The sequence below is a fragment of the Brienomyrus brachyistius genome, chromosome 8, assembly GCF_023856365.1.
Source record: "Brienomyrus brachyistius isolate T26 chromosome 8, BBRACH_0.4, whole genome shotgun sequence".
Taxonomy (NCBI): domain Eukaryota; kingdom Metazoa; phylum Chordata; class Actinopteri; order Osteoglossiformes; family Mormyridae; genus Brienomyrus; species Brienomyrus brachyistius.
Genome location: NC_064540.1, coordinates 3,589,836 through 3,613,477, shown reverse-complemented (window position 1 = coordinate 3,613,477; position 23,642 = coordinate 3,589,836). Strand labels below are relative to the sequence as shown.

Genomic DNA, 23,642 nt, shown 5'->3' with positions numbered 1-23,642 from the left:
GCACAGCAATGAACTCAGATTGACAAGGTAGGACAAATGGATACAAATAAACTAAGTTCTCAAGTTCCAAAATGGCTGGAGCCTCCCCACCCCCAGAAGCTAACTGCACGGTGAAACATCTACAAAAATAGAATTCTTTGCTTTAAATTAGGCCAAATGTGATTATGGTGATTAGAAACTACTTAAATTCATGTACAATACTGTGCAAAAGTCTTAGGCAGTCCCAAGAAATGTTTAAAGCTGTTTATCTGGGTATCAAGTATACTTTTGCTTAGAAAAAAAATATTAGAACATGTGCAAATTAAGAGTAACACAATAAAAACCAGTAATAATTTCTTCTGTTTTCTAAAAGGTTACTGATATCTAGTTGGATGGCCGGATGAACACGGCTTCAGTTCCCAAACTTCTCCTCAGGGGCACCTCAGCTGTTCCATGATTTTGTTAAATTTCACCAACAGCTCAATTAAATAATTAAATATATTGGTTTAAAAAGTCAGTGACAGATTGACCAGCTGTGTGAGATGTGCTAGTGGCCAAGTCAAAAAATACATGGCTGCACTGGACGGTCGCTGCAAATACTAGGATGATTTTAGCAGAGGTTCTGAAATGGCTAAGCTGACACACTTTGACAGGCATAATATCATATAACATGAGGATAATCTAAACATCATTTTCTTTGCCTGCCTAAGACTTTTGCACAGTACTGTATATAATCCTGATCATCATGAATTAAAATACAAACGTGATTTCACACCATGCGAAAACGTACAATAATAAAGTATCATGATTCCTACTTAGAAAAATATTTTACATCCTGAGGAAGGCGGGGCATTCAGTCAGGTGGTATTAAGGCGGGCCGTGTGCAGACCAATCAATTCCCTCGATGCTACGTTTTAGCCGCATGCAAACACCGGCGAAGCAAGACATCTCAGACCGCAGCTTACAGACCTTTTGGGTCGCTTACGGACCTTTTGGGCCCAGTGTACTCTGTGTCCCTGTGTCCCAAACAGCATGCTACTGCCAGTCCCGCATCAGTCATGCTCACAGCCTCTGCTGGTTTCGCAGCAAGGGTGACTTATCCTGTATGTGATGTTGGGATGCAGTAAATCCTAATCTCAGCCGTAAATGAAAAGGGTGTTCGGGAGGCGGACAGTAAAATAAATCGTGTATGAAACGTAGCCTGGAGGAGGACAGGACGAGTAAAGAGAGAGCAGAAGATGTGAAAGAAGTGATATAAATGAATGATACCCTCCCCCACACCCGCCAAGAGGGTGGTCAGTTGTAATCCAATAAAAGGCACTCACCCTCGGTTGGTTACAATGGCCTTCTTCAGGTGAACGTAGCTTGCCGGGAAGATCCCCTGCAGGAAGAAGAGCGGACAGTAAAGCACAACAGCCACATCTCAGGGCTTTCTGGCTCCAGGGTACTCGCACACGTAACATTCCTATTTGACCAGGTCTTTCTTAATGATGATAAAGTGAGCATCACGTGATCATCTTTTACTGCTTGCCTCATATTTAGGCTGCAGTATGCCATTAAATCACATTTAAGATTTATCTAGCTCATTGCAGAATACATGCACAATCATGCTCTAAGGGCAGCCGGGAGAAGCCACTTAGCCTAACCACATGTCTTCATACTTTGGGAAGAAACCAGCACAACAGGGGGAGAAATTGCACACACACACAGAGTGAAGGTGATCCAATCCCCCAACCCAGGATGTGTGAGGCAACAGTGGTACCCGCTAAGCCTCCGGTAACCGCTGTAAAGGCTGAGATTTTAGAATATAAGTGTTTCTCATAGTTTTTATACACTGTGGCACATGTGGGGATAGTCTGCGCCTGTTTCAGCTGCCCATCATACCTCCAGAGAGTTTACAGCCACTTTCCACTGTCAATAAATAAAACAACAGATACACATATTTTAAAATGAACTGCAGTAATAATGCAGAAGACAGCGCTGCCACAAGACAGCAGTCATACTAGTACGGTAAAGCACAGGGCACCATTGTAGTGTTTACCGTCAAAGTTCAAATGAACAAAAAGAGTCACTCTTCGTCACTAAAATACTCCCCAGATTCTATCCCCTTTTTATTTCTGGGAGCTCGGTGTGTGGTGATAACTCAGCAGGGACTATGAGGTCTACTGGGGAGACAGAGGGTGACATCATCCAGTCTGGGAGATGGTTTTTATTTTATTTTTGTTTTGGTCCGGAACCTCTGGTTCAGTGCCCCGTTTGGCAAAAGCATTTCTGCCGGTTTTCACCAGCCTGCCAAAGTTTCCCCCGGTCGGGCATTTTTGTCCTTCTTTTGTCCTTGTTCATTCTGGTGTTGTTGCCGGGGGGCCTGTTTACATTTGTTTTTAAAAAGGAGTCCAGTCCGATGAAGACAGTAAGGGAAACAGGCAGAACAACATGTTTGTCTGGCCTTCATATTTCAATCTGTGTACGCATCATAATCCTATAAACCAGGGGTGGCCAATCATATCCGCAAAGGGCCGGTGTTTATGCGGCTTTTTGGGGTGACCTGTAGGTCAGCTGTGCAAACCCAGGTGTCAGGCCTTTTCAGCCAATCAGTCCTGTAATTACTGACCTAATTAGGGAGTTGCAGTGAAAACCTGCATACACACCGGCCACCCCTGATATACTGTAAGCCTTTGATTATCCATTACTACGGTAAAAGGTGAGGGGACAGACTTGTGCAGTAAGAGTTTTTCAGCGACACCCATAGAGCTGGTGGTGGGACTGAAACCCCGAAACCTGGAGGCATGCAGCCACAATGAATAACCACTGCACCATAATGCACCAAAAATCATAGATAAGCTACAGGCTACGGCTCACTGCAGTGTCCATTCTCTCTGTCAGGGTTTGTCTTTTTCTAGCCCAGACGGTACATATTGTCTGGCAGGGGATGGTACAGAATGGATTCTTGAACTAAGCCTGAAAAAACCCACAGGGGAAAAAAAAGAGCATTTACTGACTATACACAAGATATGCCGCTTTACCGACATGAAACTTAGTGCAAACTAAAAGATAATAATTGGCCACAGAGGGCAATATTAAAGAGCCAAACGTTTCCAAAAGTGAATAATTCTGCTGGTCATACTGTACCAGCACCATCTTCTCAGAGCTTTCCTTTCATTAAAAAGGCTTAAAATTAGGCCGCCTTCGCTTGACAACAACCAAAAGTCTCCGCCTTTTGTTTATATCGCCAATGTCAGGGTTAAAAAGAACAGTATTGTCCAAAATAAAAGGAAAATCTTGGTATCTTTGATGCACTAATTCCTGGTGTGACAAGTGAGATGTAAGAACCCTAAAAGTCACCTCTTTCTGGGGAGGGAAGGGGTTATATTTGCCTTCTGAAGGTGAACTGCCACATCTCCAGTGCAGTCACTGTGAGCTCACGGGTCATGTATGCAGTCACTGTGAGCTCACAGGTCATGTATGCAGTCACTGTGAGCTCACGGGTTATGTATGCAGTCACTGTGAGCTCATGGGTCATGTATGCAGTCACTGTAAGCTCATAGGTTATGTATGCAGTCACTGTGAGCTCACGGGTTATGTACAGTATGCAGTTACTGTGAGCTCACAAGTTATGTATGAAGAACGATTCTTAGGACTATACGTCTGAATAGGGAAGTTGGGTATGACAATTTTATTGTCTACATCTGACAGTCTGCTGTGTATGTATAAGGATGCGATGAAGTCCTGGACGCTCGATTTCATGCTGAATAATAATAATAATAATAAAGAAAAACACGCAGTTGATTTTTACTGGCGGTTTTGCGGGGGAGATTAAAGAGGCACATCTAACGAGAAACAAAATAGGACAAATGGGAATGAAAGTTCTATAGAAACACTTTAAGAAAGTCATTTTTATATTATCATGTTATATTGACTGACAATTTTTTAATAAATCATTCATACTTTCCTCAGTTTGTCCATTTAATATAGACAGATTTCATGGCCATGATGACAAAACGGCCCGGATTATTGCTGTTCATATGTCATGCAGTCATTCACAGTGAACTGGGCTGGGCAGCCTGGTGGAAAACTCAAGCTGACCAAGGACAAAGGGCAAGCTCACTCCATATGGTAACAAGTGATATTAAAAAGGAGCTTATGCCTTGTGCCTTGTGATTTAATAAATGAACCAGCTGAAGATGTGCATAATAAACTGAACATTCATAATTAATTTTAATACATCTCATTGCATCGTATTATAAGCTATTAGTTCTGTCAAGCATTTGGAACATGACAGATCCTGCAATCGCGGCAGCTAAATGTTCGCATTCTGAATTCACTCTCTTGCCATTGTGACTCTCTTTACTTCTACCCATTTAATGTGCCCTATTAGAGAAATTACACTTATCCATCCATCAATCATCCCTCCGCTTATCCTGTTCAGAGTCATGGTGGGCGGTGGGGTACAGGGCTGGGATTCTGTACACCTTCAACAGGACACCAGTCCATCACAGTCAGCGAAATCCCTTTCACTACGAATAACATACCTTTACTGTAGCAAATTGTGCTGTCCAGATGGTATATTCCCATCTAATTAAGCAGATACCTACTTCATATCCTCAAGAACTAACACAGAATTCCTTTGCTGTCAGTTCTCCTCACCTCCTGCATCTTGTCACTTCAGTTCCATTCCTCGGCTGTCTATATTTTGAAGGACACTTTCAAACTGTGACAAACTGCCCTTGGAGATAAATATTAAAAAGGAGCTTCACATTGTACCCTTATATTCATGCTATTTATACTCCAAATTGTTGTCTCCCTGTATTTCTCATTAGCTGTGCTTTGCTTATGCAAATGCGATGTTGTACGGCTTTGCTCCCGGGGGACAAACTGTGCCCTGAAACACCGAGCTGCATCACATGACCCGGCACCCCATGGAGGTGTAACAAATCAGCACAGCGCAGAACGCCCTGTTCACAATAGTGTTCTGGCCATGTGATCATCAAAAGTACAAGTCACTGTAAATTCTGCTTACAGCCTTGCAACTGAAATCTGAAAAACAGCTTAGTGTGATTATAGGAACAGACTAGGATGGTGAGAATTTTGCTTTGCTCCATTTTGTATTTATTGACATTAATCCATCAGCTTTCCAACTGATTCTGTTATCCATCCATCCATACTCCGATCATTTATGAAGGATGACATCTCTGAGAACCTGCAGCTTATTCCTGAGGACAGGACAGAAGGCAGGAACACACCCTGGGCTGGATACTGGTCCACACATCAATAGTGTATAGAAATAGATGCCAAGTCACCTACCCACATGTTTTCAGACTGCGGGAGGAAACCAGGGCACCTATGATTTTGAAAGTGCGAGACCACCATGCCACCCATAGAGCCCATGCCTTCCAGCCACTGGTTGTGTTATTGCTGCATGCTGTTATACCTGCAAACCTCAGATTTCACCACATCAGCGGGCAAAACCTGGCACACACAAAAACCAGCATTCTGCAATGTGTAACACAGCAAATTGTGCAGTTTCCACTTTGAATTTTGGCCTGCGCGCATTTCTCATTATCAACTGCGTGTTGGGCGATACAAATGTAAAACTACGCAGGTCGCCTCCTGGACAAGCTTCCCGGATCCATTCATATCCGGCCGCCGAAATTAAAGAAAAACAAAGGCGGCGGCCAGCGGTGCGGTGAGGAACGCTGACGGTGTGCTCCACCGACCTTCGCCTCGCCGGCGCCGCCATCAGCGGCGGTACAATCTGCAGCCTTAGCTCTTTTCCCTCATTGACGGAAAGCGGGAGACGAGGAATGCTCTGATAAAAAGAGAGCCGAGGCTGGCCCCTAGCAGGCGACAAGCAGCCCGGCTGAATAAGTGACAGGTGTACAAGGCCTTTTCAGGTGCAGGGTGGAGGACGTGGGGAGATAAGGTTCAGAGTGGAGGTTTTCGCCGCCACAGAGTCCTATACTTGTCATCCTGACAAACCGCTACCTCCTGGAGAAGTGCGAATGCAAGAGGGACAGGCGATCAGGAGCTGGGGGAATATTTGGGAGGCATAACTTCTCTTTTTCCCCCTCATACTTCATTCCTGTTACACGGCAGGGTTAACTGCATACGAGGTTACATCCTTCTTGCGGCTCAGCAGGTTAAGCTTCTGTGCCTGTGATTGCCGGATCGAGCCTTGACCTTGGCAGGGAAGTCACAGCTCCGTTGGGTCCTTGAGCAAAAGCCCTTATGGGTCCATATGAATCCAGCCCCAAGTCCACTTGTACCAAGTTCCCCCAGCTTCCTCTCACAGTCTGAAGGCGCCCTGTTCTGGAGACCCGGTGTTGCCGAATTGGCTTTATCGTCCTTCCAAGTGCCCTAGCACCCCAATGAGGGTGTACATGTCCACCCCCCCCCCCGCTTTTAGAAATAAGCTCAGAATTACATTGACATTTGCTAGATAAGTGGTGACTCATGCCCTCATCGTGATTTTCAGTTTTTTTGTTTGCGATTTCTATGACTTTCTTTGTGCGCCTGAATTCTGGATGGCATCTGAGGTTGTGTCACATGTGCTAGATTTTCAGGTTGTCCTTCCTAATTACTAGACAAGCTCTCAAATATATGGGTCAAAGACAAAAGGGAAACAAAAGAAGCACAGCCCTGTATTTGCAGGAAAATACCCATAATACTTATTTAGCAGGAAGGTCGGTGTTAGAATAAATAAGACTTAGATGACCAGGCAGGGAGAAAAAGTCACTTATGTGCAACCTCTGGGTGGCACAATTCACCACAGACATTCATCATCCTGAATAGTTTGTGGAAAAGTTTCTTGGTTTTCCTTTAATTATAATTAAAAATGAATATAGCAAACTATCTGTCACCGCACAGAGATACTCCTCCATTAAAGTGTGTGCTGTCCTGTGGTGAGACAACCCCTTACAGTCTTGGAGTCAGAGCAGAAAACCGTACAGGAAATAGAAACTGATTCTGAGAAGCTACAGTAGATACACCACACTCATCGATGTAATCCATCCATGCATCCATTCCCTTCTCCAGTTAAAGTCACCAGAAGGTACCAGATTTCGAGATTTTTAACAAATGTTTGTGACGCCAAGCTGTTACACCCTTCCAATTAGACTGACCCCTGGTGGGAAGAGGGATCCGTCCAGCAGCCAGTGCAGCACCATCAAAGCCCCCCCCCCCTTATGAAGAGCACGACCTCATCTTCCACATAATCCATTGCTTATTAGCAGATGGCCAGAGTTCAGCCAGTTGCCTTTCAGAGAATTTCCTGGTTATCAATTAACAGGTTTCTGTTCATAATGGTGCAGAATGAAGAATGCAACAGAAACTGAATCTGCAGAACATTGCATGTCAAAAGCTCATCTTTCTTGTAACCCTTATTGAGAAAAGGGGAAACCTGACCAACACATACAGGTGTTAAAACGCCACTTCAACACACTGGCAGTTCTAGACCCTATTTAGGGGGGATTCAACTAAAAATATTTTTTCTAAAACCATTCTGCAATTTGTCCCGTATTTTTGTATGCATTTCGTAGTACCCGACGGGACACTCCCACCCCTGCCTTGATAATTTAATGGGTGCTTGGGGGGGGGGATGTTACATATTGCTTCAGGGAGCTATGGCCCCCTAAGGGTCAAATCCTACAATCAACGCAGCTTCAAGATTACTTTTTTTGGATGACTGCGTCAATGTGTTTCACACTATGGGTCTTGGGTGGGGGGGAGTGACTGAGACCGTGGGTGAGTAAAAAAATGAGCAAAGACTTACATGCATGTTGGGAAGAAAAGAAACCAAAAGTGCACTTTGGTGCCCCAGGTCTCAGGAGCGGCACGGGGGCATCAGAAAACTGAGTATTTATTAACATTACGAACGGAGGAGCAGAAATAATATAGCACCACCTGAAAAGGGATGCTGACCCCCAGCAAACATTACATTTATCTGGAAAATGAGACATTCGGGCCCTTCACTACAAACCGTGGACTATTAATTGGCTCATCCGGAAATATCGCATATAAGAAAAATTTACTAAGGCGTAAACAGCCTCTACGATGTCAAGCAGTCGCCGTTTATTTTGATGATTTTCTTAAAATATTTTCATTATGATGTGCTTGTATTACTGAGTGCCTTCTGCATAATTATGCCGATCCCCCCCCCCCGACCCCCCAAATCCCCATGCTTCTTGCGTCTATCCAGCACCCTGTCCTCCATGTTCCGATCACTTCTGCTACCTCCAGCCCTCGTGTATGGGCAGCCACGCCCTGCCATCCGTCACGCCGCCCCGCAGTTGCATTTATGCACGAGTGCATCTGCATGTGACGGTCTGCATGTGCGTCTGTGGCAGTTAATTCCGCTTCTTCTACTTTATGGAGTTACCATCCACCCCAATAAATGTAGTACACCCTCAAAGTTCTGAGAGGGCACCAATGCGGCCTGCCTGGACCAGAATAACACAACATGGATCATACCATTCAATAAGACAAATGAACCTAAACCGAATGGATGCACATTTTCCATACTTTATTCAGATATATGCTATTTACCCATCCATTTTACAACCACTTTTCCAGTACAGGGTACATGGATCCTCTCCCAGGCGACACAGGGCACAAGGCAGCAGACATGTGGCTTCATTAATAATACAAGTTGATGCAGCTGATTCAGGTCTTTTCAGCGAGATGTTACCTACAAAGAAATGGGATCAAGTCTGATGCTTTACAGTTCACCAGGACAGTGCTTCTCAAGCTAGTCCTCACCCACACAGTCCAGATTTTTGTTCCTTTCCAGCCCCCACCAACCCTGAACCAAAGAATCAAGCAATCAGAAATACAGAATACCCAGTACAGATGCACTGGTAGCAGGGAGGAAGCAAAGATGTGGACCGTCTGGGGGTTCCCAAGGACTGGGTTGAGAAACACTGCACCAGAAGATGATGATGAAATGACGAAACCGACATCACATTCCCCAGACGCCTTCGCCCTGCACTGCAGGTGTCATGCAGTGCTGAGAGGAACTTTCATTCATTTTAGGATCTTCTGGGCACAGAATATACTGGGAGACTCGCCTACAGAAAACCAACTGAGAGCAGGTGGGGGGGGCACTGTCCTTCTTGGGAGCAAGAGGCACGCAGCTGTTGTTATCACATTCATTCGTTCCACACATCTCTAGCTGGCATTTAGTATATAGTTACCATGTTTTGTCCCCCCCCCACCCCCCCACAGCTCACATACTGTGAAACCCTGTGGTTTTTGTTTTTCTTTTTTTTGTCGCACTAAAACAGATGCAGTTTGGTTTGTCCCCCCCCCCATCAAAATGGCATATGGTTGCGCCCTCTCCCTGTGCTGCTCTTGCCTTGTCTCTACCCTGATTTAAAATAAAAATAAAAACACTGGTTTGCCATCGAGTCCCGCTGTCATGTGGTTCTGTTGGTCCCCCCCCCCCCCCCCCCGCCCGCCCGACGGCTTTCTCTTGCTTTCCATGGCAACATATGCAAGGAGTTGGTGCGGATAATTCTGATTGATGCTTTACTCTTGTGACCAAAACCGGAATAATTACATACTGCAGGATGGTTTCCAAGTTCGGCATTATTACTCAGTCTATTTATATAGCTTCTGTACATGAAGCAGGTGTATGGGATTTAGAGAGACTCTCTTATGCTTTCAGATGCTTGAGCTGAAAGAGAAGGCCATTCCATGGGAATTCACGAACCCTTGACTCTGGGCTCCTTGTTACCGTCCTGATGCACACTTTGTCATCCTTCCAGTAAGCATAAAGAACATCTGGACTGTGTCTCTCACGCCAACATTCTGACACTTGGCAGCTACTCAGAAGCACCCGTCCATTTTCTGTGACCACTCATCTAGAGCAGGGTCACGAAGAGCCTGGAGCCCAAGACGGGTGGAATCGAGGGGTGAAACTTACTGCATGCTTTGCATGTATGTGGTCCTGAGTTCCATCCCAGCATCTCCACTCTCACCGAACTTTCCAATATACAGGACTGTGCAAAAGTCTTAGGCAGTCCAAAGAAATGTTTAAAGCTGCTTATTTGGGTATCAAGTGTACTTTGGCTTACAACAACAAACACAATTTAACATTAGAACATGTGCAAATTAAGAGTACACAATAAAAACTAGTAATAATTTCTTCTGTTTTCTAAAAGGTTACTGATATCTAGTTGGATGGCTAGATGAACACCGCTTCAGTTCCCAAACTTCTCCTCAGGGGCACCTCAGCTGTTCCATGATTTTGTTAAATTTCACCAACAGCTCAATTAAATAATTAAATATATTGGTTTAAAAAGTCAGTGACAGATTGACCAGCTGTATGAAGTGTGCTAGTGGCCAAGTCAAAAAATACATGGCTGCACTGGACGGTCGCTGCAAATACTAGGATGATTTTAGCAGAGGTTCTGAAATGGCTAAGCTGACACACTTTGACAGGCATAATATCATAGTTTTACACCAACAAGAGGATAATCTAAACATCATTTTCTTTGCCTGCCTAAGACTTTTGCACAGTACTGTACCATCTGCCTTATATCTCTTATATCTAACACGTGCTCCTTTTCCATCTATCCGTATTCCATCCACTTATCCAGTATAGCATGGGATGCCAGTACGTCACAGGGCACACAACAGCACAGTCACTATGGACAGTGCAGAAAGATCACTTCAGCCATCCAGGTTAGTTTCTAGGTTTTTGGAGTGGACGGGAAAACTGAACTATCCAAAAGAAATGTACCCAAAGACAAGGGGCAAAGACACAGAGCCTGGGTCTGGGAATGAAACCATAACCATAAAGATGTGAAGTCACAACACCAGCCACAGCACCTCCATGTATCACACAGCCATCACATTAATAGTATAAATGTTTGATTGCCCAAGGTGATGTCATGCTTTTTGGTAAGAGCAGAAGAGCAGAAATTTGGGTAGAAGAACGTGAGAAATTCTTCAGCTCAACGTCCAGAACTGTTGATGTCGCAATAATCGAAGGAACATACGTGACATGCCATCTTGTTCTACCTTTAAATGAGGTGTGAACGGGGAAGAACGATATAATTGTAACATGCAAAAGTGAAGGTATATAATTTAGAATAAGAAGCGACTAAGACGTAACATGTTAGAAAGTAGCAATTATATCACTGTTGTGTAATTATTCATCTTTTAAGGCGAAGGCCTACTTTGCCTGTTTTCTCTTTAGCATTGTTCAAGGCAGTGAAAGAGTTTGCCATTCATTTGTCCATCAGACGACCCTTTTCATAAGCCTTATTGTGCAGCTCTTATTCTAATCCTTGGTTTTTGTATGTGTACCTTTATCACCACGTCAACCCATGACGTTTTTGTCACTGTAGAAGACTGGGAACTTGAGTTTTAATCCCTCCACTGCAACTTTACTTCGTGGCGTCAATTATTTACTTATGTACATACAGTTAGAGAAGGAGAGTTACAATAAAATACCGCTGTAAACAACTTGGCTGCCTTTTGTTAGGTGGAACAGATCGCACAGGCTTTGTTACATAATCGTGCAAACTCTACAAACAGGAAACACTATAACAACTTTACTTGACGCCACCTTACTGAGCAGAGTCACATGTCACAGCACTGCATCTTATGAAAAGGGAAGATAATACATATGAGACGACAAGGAAGAGAAGGAGAAATACACACTTCAGTTTTGTGAGGCTATACCTTTAAGACGACGCAGACACACCCACATGTGATCCCTAAAAGAGACACATCACAGGCTTGCTCGCCCCCCCTGCCCGTCCGGTTTCCCCTCAGCGCCCCCCCCCCCCCCCCCCCCATACACACGCACAAGGACACACACACACAGATACTTAAATAGTGACAGAGCTGCAAGGAACCTGAAAAAAGAACTATGTATTCAGCACCCATAATTCCCTCCCTCTGTCTCCCTCTCTCTCTCCTCCACCACAACGCCTACGCTGATACACGCACACATGCAATGCGCGCGGGCGCGCACACACACACACACACACACACGCGCACACAGACTTGCTCAGATTTAAATGGTGACAGAGTGGGTTGCAGAGTAAGAGACCCTCTCTCAGCCATCTCCCCCACCTCCCCCTCAAAACAGTGACAGAGCTGAAAATGCAAGAGAGGGAGAGATACTCCTGTGTATTAAACAAAACTGTCTGCCTCTGCCTCTCTTCTGTCCTCCAACGCAGACACACGCGTGCGTGCACACAAAGTACACACACACTTACACTGACAGAGCTCGGAGTGTAAGGGAGCCGGGCCCTGCCTTCCTGCCTTCATCTAAACATCCCCACTTTCCGTCTCTGCCATCTGCCAGCTCTGAATGACGGGCTTCATCTCCAAAGTCGACCCTGCTGACTCCTTCTGCTCGAGAGCCGGCGGGTAGGCGGCCCGGAGTGGGTGGAAAATACAAAAAAAACCAGTTTAGAAAAATATAACAAGAAACTGCTGGAAAAAAGAAATAAAAATAATATGCAGGTGTAAATAAGCTGAGCAGAGGAGAAATTATTGGAAGCTCAGTTTGGCCAAAATCATTAGACATATGTTTGAAGACAGTAAACACATCCCTAAACCTATATGCTAAGAAACAAATGTCATCATTACCGTATCATCCCTGGATAGTTACAGTATTCTGTCCTGCCAATATGTTCCAGGGTGTGAGTGAAATTACATTCTGTCACGTTTGTTCCCTCTTTGAAATCCGTCAGTGGGAGAATTAGAGAAGAAAAAAAAACACTCACAGACAGGTCTGGGTAACTCAGACTGCCATGACGACATAGTTAGAATCCAGCCGGAGTTTCCATGGAGATTATGTTTCTATTATTGAAAAGTGTTCTGTGCTACCAATGACCATTAAGAATTCAATTTTTTCTTGCTTAAAGTCACTTAAAGACCTCGGTGCAAACTGTCAAGCAGCGACCTAGCTCACTGGGCAGCACCTCTTTGGACAGCATTCTGGGGGCCACAGTCCCCAGACAAGTTAAAATGTATTATCATTTATCATCATTATATTAGCATTTATATTAATAACACACTGTCCGGCCAAAAAAAAAGTCGACATTTGACTTTCGCGTTGGACCGCCTTTAGCTTTGATTAAGGCCCACATTTTTCATGCCGCTGTTTCCACAAGTTTATGCAACTTCTCCGCATTTAGTTTCATCCATATTTGCATCTATTTCTCACTGAGATCTTGCATTGACAAAGTGAGTTGAATCACTCCATGAAGTCTTCTTCAGAACATCTCAAAGACTTTCAATGGGGTTAAGGTCAAGACTCTGCGGTGGCCAATTCATGTGTGAAAATGATTCCCCGTGCTTCCTGAACCACTCTTTGACAATTCGAGCCTGATGAATATCAGCTTTCTCACCCCGGAATACGCCCATGCCAACAGGGAAGAAAAAAATCCATTGATGACGGATGGAGGTGTAACCTGGCCATTCAGTAGATTCAGGTACTCAGTTGACTTCACTTTATTGCTGCATAACGTTGCTGAACTGTAATAATGATCCAGTCATTGGCTTTTTAAGTATTTGCCGATTTAAATTCAAATGGTGACCTTTTTTTTGGCCAGGCAGTGTATTAATAAAGATAATTTAATAAGCACCAGTTCCTTTGTTCTCTTTTTTTACTTTTGTGAAAAACAGAATAGACAAATAAAGCATATCTCAGCTGCCCTCCCAGCACAGAGCCCTAGGCAGTTGTCCGCCTTGCCTACCTGGTCACTACACCCCTGCCACGTGGGTTTCTTTACATCACCCATAGTACAAGATTGTGTGTTTGCCTTATGACAGACTCACGTCTCGTCCTGTGGGCACCCCAGTCTTTATTCCCTATTCCTTCTGGAATATGCTTAACCCACACAACCCCAGCTGGATGTGCGTGTAATGTTTAACAGTCCTGCATTTATAAAGGATAAGTCTGAACAGGCCTTTCACAGCAGAATTCCAGGACTGCAGTATAGACCATGTTCTAGTTCTTGAAACTTTCCGATACTTTTCAAAAATTGGCCTTTCAATACAGAACTAACAAGGCTTATAATGAACGCATTACCAAAAAAATGACACTGCTCTCTGTAGCCAGGTCATTACTGTGTTTCCCTCTCCCTCCAGTGTCTCCGGAGGACAGGACATTAGGGTAATCAGGATATACCATGAGCAGAACTCAAACCGTTTGTAGAAGCAGCTTTGCAGCACGCCGAAAATGCAGGGCTTATATGCAAGGTTGGTCGCCCTTCATCACCGTCTCAGACGGGTGCAGTAGTGCCTCTTTACCGTCTTCCTGCCAAGCTGATGTCTCCGTGAACCGCCAAGGCTTGGTCTGAGCCCTGGCCCACAGTCTCTGCCAACTGAGTTTCACCTCCACTGCAGATTAAGGTAGACGGAGGTGGTGACGGCAGGACCCAGGGCCACAGCAAGAGGCGGAGCAGCGAGCCCAGCGGCACCATCCTTTGATCGGTTTCCAGGAGGGTGGGCCCTAGATGACCTGCTACCCAGCACCCCTCCCCCCATCCTCCGGGGTCATCGAGACTAACCCCATGCGGCCCTCCGCGGCCAGTGACCCAGCTGACAAGCTACACACTTCACACCTCCCATCCATCCTTACATATGAGCTCCACAAAGTAACAAGTTCCCCTCATACGACAAAATACTCCAAAAAAAAGTTGCATCTATCAAGAAATGAACTGCATATAATCCTGGGGCTGTCTCCGAGCCTCACAGGCAGACGTCAAACAGCCAGACGCCAGAAGGAGTCGCCCTCTATGACTTGTATGTGTACGTGCCCCAAAAATATTATATAAAACAGTCAGAGGGTGGTTTTTCAACAGGGACACGTTCTATTGTCGTCTACTTCCCCTGTCGTTGGGGATGACAGTTTCTGGCAGTACATGACCATTAGGAATAATAAGGAAGTCCTCCAGACTGCAGAGGAGCGTCCTAAAAATATGAACTTTCTGAAGGTGTACGCTTAGCGGCTGCCTCTGGCTTTATGCGGCTTGGCTCTGTCTGGTTTGCAAGCTGCCCCTTCATATGTAAACCATGCATTATTTTACAGAGGTCACCAGAAGCAGAAGACTTGCTCACAAGCTTTTACCACAGGAGTTTTCCATCTAAGGAACTGTCAGTCCTCCGAGAGAAAACATTTTTGTCAAGGCTGCATTCCATATTTGCATATCAAATATGTTGACTCCAAAAATCCAATAAAAACGATATCCTACTACAGCTTGATAAAGTTTGCATTTTATATAAAATGACTGGGTGTAGATCTCAGGCACAGATGAGCCTGAGGAAAGAAAGTTTAATCAGCACCTACAGCAAAACAAGATGAAAACCTGGCCCTTTACAGATGCAAAAATATATAGCAATTGGCATCTGTGTCCTGCTTCAAGACATAGGCTTCCTGCAGCCCCAATGGTAGATGGATGGATGGATGAATAGATGGATGGATGAAACTATTTTGAGAGTACTGCTGTCTCCTGTTAAAAAAGTCCACATCAATCCCATTATTTAGTAGCAGCCCACCCACGCTCATTCACAATCTATACATTGTTTATCTGTTGAGAGAAAACCATCAAAACCTTACAGCTCTTCTCCAAGACTGTCAGTGTTTCAAAAGCATCAAAGACTGTCAAGTTCAGCCACAATAAACACGACAATCAATCTGGAACTTATTAGCCAGCAAATTAGCTGTTTATTAGAAATAACAAACTGTCAGTCTAATAATTCCTGTGATCCAGAAGGCATATCTGATTCAATATATGTGGGAGAGATTTCCAGCATTCTGCAGGTTAAACTTCATAAAATCCTGGTTATTAACAAATATTTAATCACAAACAAATCCCTCATCATTTATGAAGATCTCAGATATGCTGATGGTGGCCTGTTTCCCTTATTAATCGCACAAAGAAATGCCAGAAATAGCAATGCTCATTTCTTAACTCAGCTCTTGCAAATCCGCAGAATTCTTGTGTCAGTGGCAGCGTCCTTTTCACTGACTTGCTTTTACGAAAAAAGGGAAATAATGAGAAATGATAGCTATTTTAGGGGGATGGTGGTGGTTTAGTGGTTAGGAATCTGGCTGGGCTCCCATTAGGAACACCGGAAGATTGTGAGTTCACTCCCAGGGGGTGCCACCAGTGTGCCCCTGAGCAAGGTACTTAACCTCAACTTGCTTCAGGGGGACTGTCCCTGTAGTTACAGTACTTCACTGTAAGTCGCTTTGGATAAAAGTGTCTGCTAAATGAATAACTGTAGTTTCATATCAAAGCACACCTCACATCAAACTCCCTCAGTAACAATACAAATACCTTCAGGACTGTTGTTCAAATCTTGCACCTAATTGCAACTTGATGCTCTTCTGCAACGAAAAGACTAAAACGGTTTGTTGTGGCCAATGATCCAGTGGCCAGTTGTTCATATTACGGCGTCATATTTAGAATTTTGGAACATTCCAGCAAAATATTCTAATGAAACCACATGCTAGTGCAGCATCGGCACTTGTATGTCTAAGGTAATACATGGCAAATGTTCATATGTTACCAGTGCTTTTCAACCCTAAGACACCCAGACCACAGCAGGGCTGCTTCAGCGGCATACAAGACGCTATTGAGCCCACGTTACATTGAAGAACCGCCCACACACAGCAACACGTGTCCATACTCTGCCCTCCACCTCAGTGTACCCAATTGGAACGAATAGTTGTGTATTTCTTTTTTGTTGTGCCTGGAACTGCGTTGTATAGGACAAAAAAAAAAAACTTTGGAGACTACTTTGTTGATAAATGCCACAGATGAAAAACCGTTTTAGACGAAAGGCCACAAGACATTCACTCATATTTCAATAGGAATTCCAAATCGCGCAGTTAATATGTGGCGGGTGAGATGCAGACAGAGGTCGTCTTGTATGTACGGCAGAGTCTCTCAGCCTTTATTTCCTAAGCAGACCCACTTGTTACAACTACTCACTTTTCATTTCCCATTCATTTGAAATTCTAATGCGTCCAATGAGCACTCAATGGAGTCACGCTAATGAACATAAAGCAAGTCGACATTCATATAAAAGGGAGATTTTTAACGGTAATGCAACAGAAGCTAACTTCTCTCGGAGGGGGCTGCCCAAGCAACGCGATGTAAAAGGCCTACAGTATCTATGACAGATTTGGTACAGAAACCACTATTAAACATTGCAGGATGACACAAGACAACAGGAAATAGAAGCAAAGAGATGCTGTTTACCTTGATTGCAGGCTTCCTGGTCGAAAATCCTCTGTACCATCCTGTAAGAGACCAGAACATGCATATTTAATGCAAACCAGTGCTAAACTTACTTCAGTATTTACTTACTTCAGTACTTTAACTCACTGCCCTACTTTTTATATAAATTGACTGTTATGGTTTCTCTTTTCCTTAAGCTTACGTGTTGTGAAGAAGTTGTTCAAGGGTTCGGAACAAATCCGAATCGCTATTTCAAGTAAATAGCCACAGGCGACACTGAAACATTTTACAGAACAATTATGAGGAGCATCTGCCCATTGATTAACGCATGAACGCTTGCCGTCATAGCGCAATAGAACATTAACGAGGCACAGCGATTGTACCATATTCGTGTTTTTTTTTTTTTTGCTGTTCACATCCTGTGGCGGGGGCAGATGTCTTTGGCACAACCTCATGTCTTAATCACGAAAGCTTGATGGCACCCCCCCCTCACAAGCGCATTGAGAGACATTCGTTTATAACAACAAAAACAGTGGGTCAAAAACTAATGGAACTCTTAGACTAGAAGGCGGCTCTCATTCCCGGCGATTTAGAAAAATGTGCAAAAAGAGCAGAATCCAACCCTGATGAAGAATCCAACCCACATGAAGCGCTTGTCACGGCAGATTACATCACACAGCGCTAGGAGAGGTTATGAATTGACTTACTGAAGTACTCCATCCCGAAAATCCAGCTTGTTCATCTAGATGATCCATTTATTTTTAAAACAGACATGATTAAAATGAGGAAAAAATGCATAGAAACCCTAGTATTTAAAATTATGGAATTTCAGTCAAAATTGGCTGATACCATTTAATCTAATGCTCTCGCCTGTCTTTTTTGGCATGATAATTATCGTTGATTAATAAAGAATAATACCTTTAATAATTTTCTTAATGACCCCATATGTCTAATCCACAAGCAGATAAAGAGAAGATAAAATGCTACAACACCAGTTTCTGGAGGATCCTGAGAAGGTTGCTGCATTACGGCCACTGATATGGCTACAGTTATGTTGGGGTTCCCAGATTAAAAAAAATAAACAATAGGGACATGATTCCCTGTGACGGGAGAGCGCAGGCTTTTGTCATGACATGTTTGTCAACCTCTCGTGCTTGCAGTGAAATGCTGCTCTGAATGCCTTGAACTCTAACCGAGCGAAGGGTCTGTCTATGGAAGTGATATCGACACGAGTTACAGATAAACAAAAGGCCTCAAGAACCAGCGAGAACACTCGATCGCACATTGCGTGGAGCCATGATGTAAGAGTATGATGCAGCAGAATTTGTTTTCAGACAAAGAGCTTCCAGAAAGCATACAGTGAAAGGGCCAATATTACAGAGGAAAGCAAGAGAGATAGTCTGAGATGAATATGTGACATAAACAGAAACCAAAGACAGAAGAAGTCGATTAAAATTACAAGCGAATCTAAAAAGAGTCAAAGAATGTTAATGTGCAGCATAAGGCCTGTAGATACTGTACAGTAACAGGAAAAGAGCTGAGTGCGAAAATCATGTAATAAAAGCATTTCTGAATGTGATGTGGAACAGCAGACTGAAAATGAAACAGTTTACCTGCAGTGGCGGTCTAAATTAAAATCCTTAGCTGAACTGTGAAGAAAAAGTTTATCGCTTAAAGGTCTGCGATGCTTCATGGAATGACTTCAGAAATTGTGTTATTTACGAGGAGAGGTGCAAATTAATTTGAGTCTGAAAATAATTTGCCAGCACTGCAGTGTCTAATTTAGCAGGGAATTTAGTGAGAATGATTATTGAAATGAACACAAGCGCAACATGTCAATTTGAATATTGTCACCGCATAAAGGGGAGTTCCATGCAAAAATAATATAAATTATCATCATCACCGGGGGATGTCCTACATGCCCGAGGGAAATTGAATGACATGCACCGTGAAGAGAGAGCCCCATGCTTATTTGATTTCTGAAAAGTTTCACCTTCTTGATATCACAAGGAAGCATTTCTGTTCTTGCTTGTTTTGGTCCAGGCAGAACGAAATTTATGCACCCTGCAAATTATTAGTATTCTCCTCACCCTGGAATCAGCACTTCCGTCAGACCGAACTTTCCAATATAGTACTGTATACTTTCAACTGCAAATAATACAAAATCACCAACTTCCAGCTGTGATCCTCCCACAAAGAAATTTTTTAACACTTATGCAAACTAAGTGCATGATTTGGTGCAGAATAGCCCTGTTTCTACAGTTACCACGAGAAATGGCATGCAGACTGTGCGCGTGTTGTCCAGGTTACCACTGCAGAGGCTGCTCCACAGCACAGCCGGTGAGCTGTTATTTACATCATTCTCTTGGGTGGCAAAGAAATATCAACAAAACGTGCATTAGATGATAGTGTAACCTAAGAAAATCGCTATTAAAAAGTATTTAAGGAGAGCAGGTAGATACTTTAATAACTGTGTAAGATTGATTGTGTTGATTCACTCCACCTGCCCCTTGTTAATGTCAGCTGGTACAAAGTACTATGCTCTAGTTATTCTGGTTCCCAAGAAAATGTTCCAGTCCAGATGTTATTTTTATATGTGTCCCTCTGTCCTGTGTGGGCCACATCCCTGGTAATTATGGAGCACTGTGTGGGCCACATCCCGTCAATCATGGACCACTGTGTGGGCCACATCCCTGTCAATCATAGAACACCTGTGTGGGTCACATCCCGTCAATCATGTAACACCTGTGTTGGCCACATCCCTGGTAATCATGGACCACTTTGTGGGCCACATCTCTGTCAATCATAGAACACCTGTGTGGGTCACATCCCGTCAATCATGGAACACCTGTGTCGGCCACATCCCTGGTAATCATGGACCGCTTTGTGGGCCACATCCCTGTCAATCATAGAACACCTGTGTGAGTCACATCCTGTCAATCATGGAACACCTGTGTGGGCCAAATCCCTGTCAAAAAAATCCACAAAAACATCCATATTTAATGATCTACCTCCCAACCACCTGCAGTGATTCTCATAAACTTACATTCATCCACCCATCATTCACTTAGGCTACAGAGGTCCAAAGGGGAATGCGTGGACCCTTTCATGGGAAACACTCTAGACAAGTTGCCAGCAGAAGAACCACCCACACGCTACACTTTATTCAGCTTTTGGACTGCAGGAGGAAGTCTGAGTCCTGGGACTAAATTTGCACAAACAAAGGGGAGAACATGCAAACTCCAAACACAGAGAGCTGTGGTTGGGGTTGAACCCCTCAACCAGAGAGGGGCAAGGCTACAGTGCTACCCATCACTGCGCTACCCATCACTGTGCTACCCATCAGCCACCCTAGTTTGACTACCAAGCACACACATACATACATTTTTAAAATATCGAACGCAGTTTCTTATTTACTTCTTAAAATCTTGGTTTTATATTACAGGTTTTAAAAAACAGCATAGGGTATGAGAAATGGCATAAGAGCAGCTATTTGAAAATAAATGGCAATAACATCTCTGAGGAGATATAGGTTTGCTCCCGCTAACCAACACACAACAGGACCTTGCTGCCAGACATTGCTGCCAAATAGAGTCAAGTTGTTCACTTGCAAGATCAAACACAATCTCCAATGACTAGTTTGCCTCAGACAGTGGAACACCCATGAATGCATTATGCATTAAGGCACACATGCAAATAATGGCTTCTTCCTGTTAGATAAATGCAGTTTTTGTGGCTGATGTTCATCTTGTGCCTCTACAGCTTTAACGGCCGCTCCTCTGTCACGTGAAGGAACAGGATCCGGCTGGCATGGACCTGTCCAGGTCAAGCTTACCCACCCTTGCCACGTCTTCCCATTTAGCAGCATTACACCACTGTACCCTGGTCTATGTTGGGATTCCATTTAGTGCCCAAAAAGTATGACAAAGCACATGGTTACATACGAGTCCAAACAATCTCAAGGTTGACATCGGTGATCAATAAGACTGCAAGCCCCATTCCTCATCTGAATGTAAAAGAGAGGTGTGTGTGAGCCTTTTGGGAGGCTCATCGCTAGGGCAGATGGAGAGTGGCTGGTCTGAGTCTACCTTTGTTTAGAAGATCACACTAAGCGAGGCGCATTGATTCCCCTTCCTCCAGAGAGCACCGCGAACCATACAGACTCTGAAATCTACATCACAATGCACCCCTTTTCACCAGTCACTAACACAACACCTCCCCGGCAGATGACTCAGTTGCTAATGCAACCCGTTGGCATCCAAATGACGTACGGAAAACAGGAAGAGAGGCCAGGTAAATCCCTTTCTTGTGAACGATATTTTTCAGCCGGATCTTGCACCTAAAACAAAATACGACTGATGAAATTGGTGAGTGTCATTTGGCTGCCCTTGCGGCTGCCTCGCTTGCGTTCAATCTGAGGGATGGGGAAAACGTGTTAGTGTGTTTGGCGTTTGTGTGTGTAGAGGAGTGTGTGCCTCTATTAGTCATCACCTAAGCTAGGTAGTACAGGATGCTTGTCCTTCAGGTGTATGCGGCCCCCACCCCACACCTCTACCCCTCGCTGTTCATGCTGATTCAGACCTGACTGCCGCTCACAAAAAAAAACAGCTGAGCAAAGAGTGACTGGCATCAGATTAAATCTAACTCCCATCAGCAGGACTTAACTCCAATCTCCACTGCATCGGCTTTGCTGAAAGCAGCGCAGGAAGCATGAGGGAGCTCTTGTTTGATTAACCTTTGGTGTGCAGCCTGTCACATCCAAGAAAAAAATTCAATGAAATTTGCCACTTTAACAGTCCAAGTTTAAGGGTGTACTCACAGAAGGCAATCCGTCTTGTGCCCTAGCACGTTTGACCCCCAAGGTCCAGTTTTCTTGACAAAGTATGCTTAACTGTGACTGGGCCCATTTGAAGGTGGGCCCAAGCGTGGTGAATCGGACTCGGTACGCATCTAGTGCGATTGCTAACCGTGCCCAAGTACATAACGCAGATATGACGTCAATGATTTAACGGACACCCGCATACGCACATATACACTATGCATTAGCCAGACCAGACTTAAATAAATAAAAATAAAAATGACTGCATACTAGATCATGGCATTAGTTTTTTTTTGGGAGTTTTGGTATGTTCTGTCCCTTTATAAAAAAAAATACTTTATAATATATTTATAATATAATAAGTACACTTTAATTGCTAATTTACACTTTAATTACACTTGGGTATGGACAGTTTTAAAAAGATCCAAAAAGACAGGTCTACAAAAAGTGACATAGGTGATTGTCGGAGTAACATCAAAGGGCACGACAAGCCGTTTCAGCTGAAAACAATGCATTTTACACTTAATTTCAAATGAAACGTAGGGCTGCCAACTCTGGTCAGCTAGTTTGAGTTAGATTTCCAATTGCAAGTCTGCACACACATACACACACATTTACATGTATGTAACATTTACATTTACCTCGTAAATAGTCTATAGGCTCTGCAAACTATCCCAACACTTTTGATGTAGCTAATTTTAGGTTTATAATGGAATAATATACGTTTGCCATAAGATTTCTTGCGTTAGAGTCTGAAAGCGTGTAATGTGTACAATTACACAAAATCTGTTTCTTTTGAATTTTGTTAATATGCTATCGTAACACCCCGTCAGAGTGTGTAATATAAAAATCACATAACGCAGATAAAACGGTTACATAGACTGTATAAGGATACGTACTCATATTTCAACTGAAGCTTTGAAGAAAATAAAATGCTTTATGTTTTATAAACAGGCTGTGGTATAATTTGGCTGTAGACTTCAATGCGGTGTCACCGGGATAGAGCAAATCTATATTGTGGCACGGAATCACACTGGAAATGACTATGACACCGGTGTAGTGCCAACCCCTAGCACAGATCAATGGAGGAATGGAGAGGGGGGACAATAGGTGCTAAGGCAACTGGGCTAAATGTGAGTACGCCCTAAAATGCAAAATTTGTTAATGACAACACCTGCACCATCTGTAAATCCCTACAATAAAATCTATCTCTATCTAAATTGCCATTAAAATTACCATTAACATGTGTAATTGCTTTAACTAATTACCCAGTTAATGCCAAATACATGAACTCCTGACTTTGCATTACTTTCTTCCCAAAGACCAAACATATATATATGCATCTTGAACTGGCATCAACCCAGCAGCCCAGTAGGCGCGATGTGATGAGCTGCTCGAGAGCCAGCTCAAAAATCATCCTAACAAAAAGCTCCTTTTAATCTCTGTCAGTGATCACTTGCCAAGAGTTTGACAAGTCAGTTAATCATCGGTACTCCAACTCACAGGGCTGTTGGGCTTTGTTTTCCCAAAGTTTTTATCATAAATCTTCCAGAGTGGACTACTGAAGTGCTTTCCCATGGGCTGAGAGACAAAAACCCCACTTGCAAGTAAAAAGCATTTGTGTTTGCAACTCC

General features: G+C 43.7%; 1 protein-coding gene across 1 annotated transcript in view; it reads right to left on the bottom strand.

Moving 5' to 3' along the window:
* Positions 1 to 23,642, bottom strand: part of dock3 (dedicator of cytokinesis 3) — a 184,712-nt gene that overhangs the window by 105,197 nt on the left and 55,873 nt on the right. Inside the window, 2 exon segments of the mRNA XM_049023708.1 lie at positions 1,305 to 1,360; positions 17,211 to 17,251. Coding sequence (XP_048879665.1) covers positions 1,305 to 1,360; positions 17,211 to 17,251 — 97 coding nt within the window.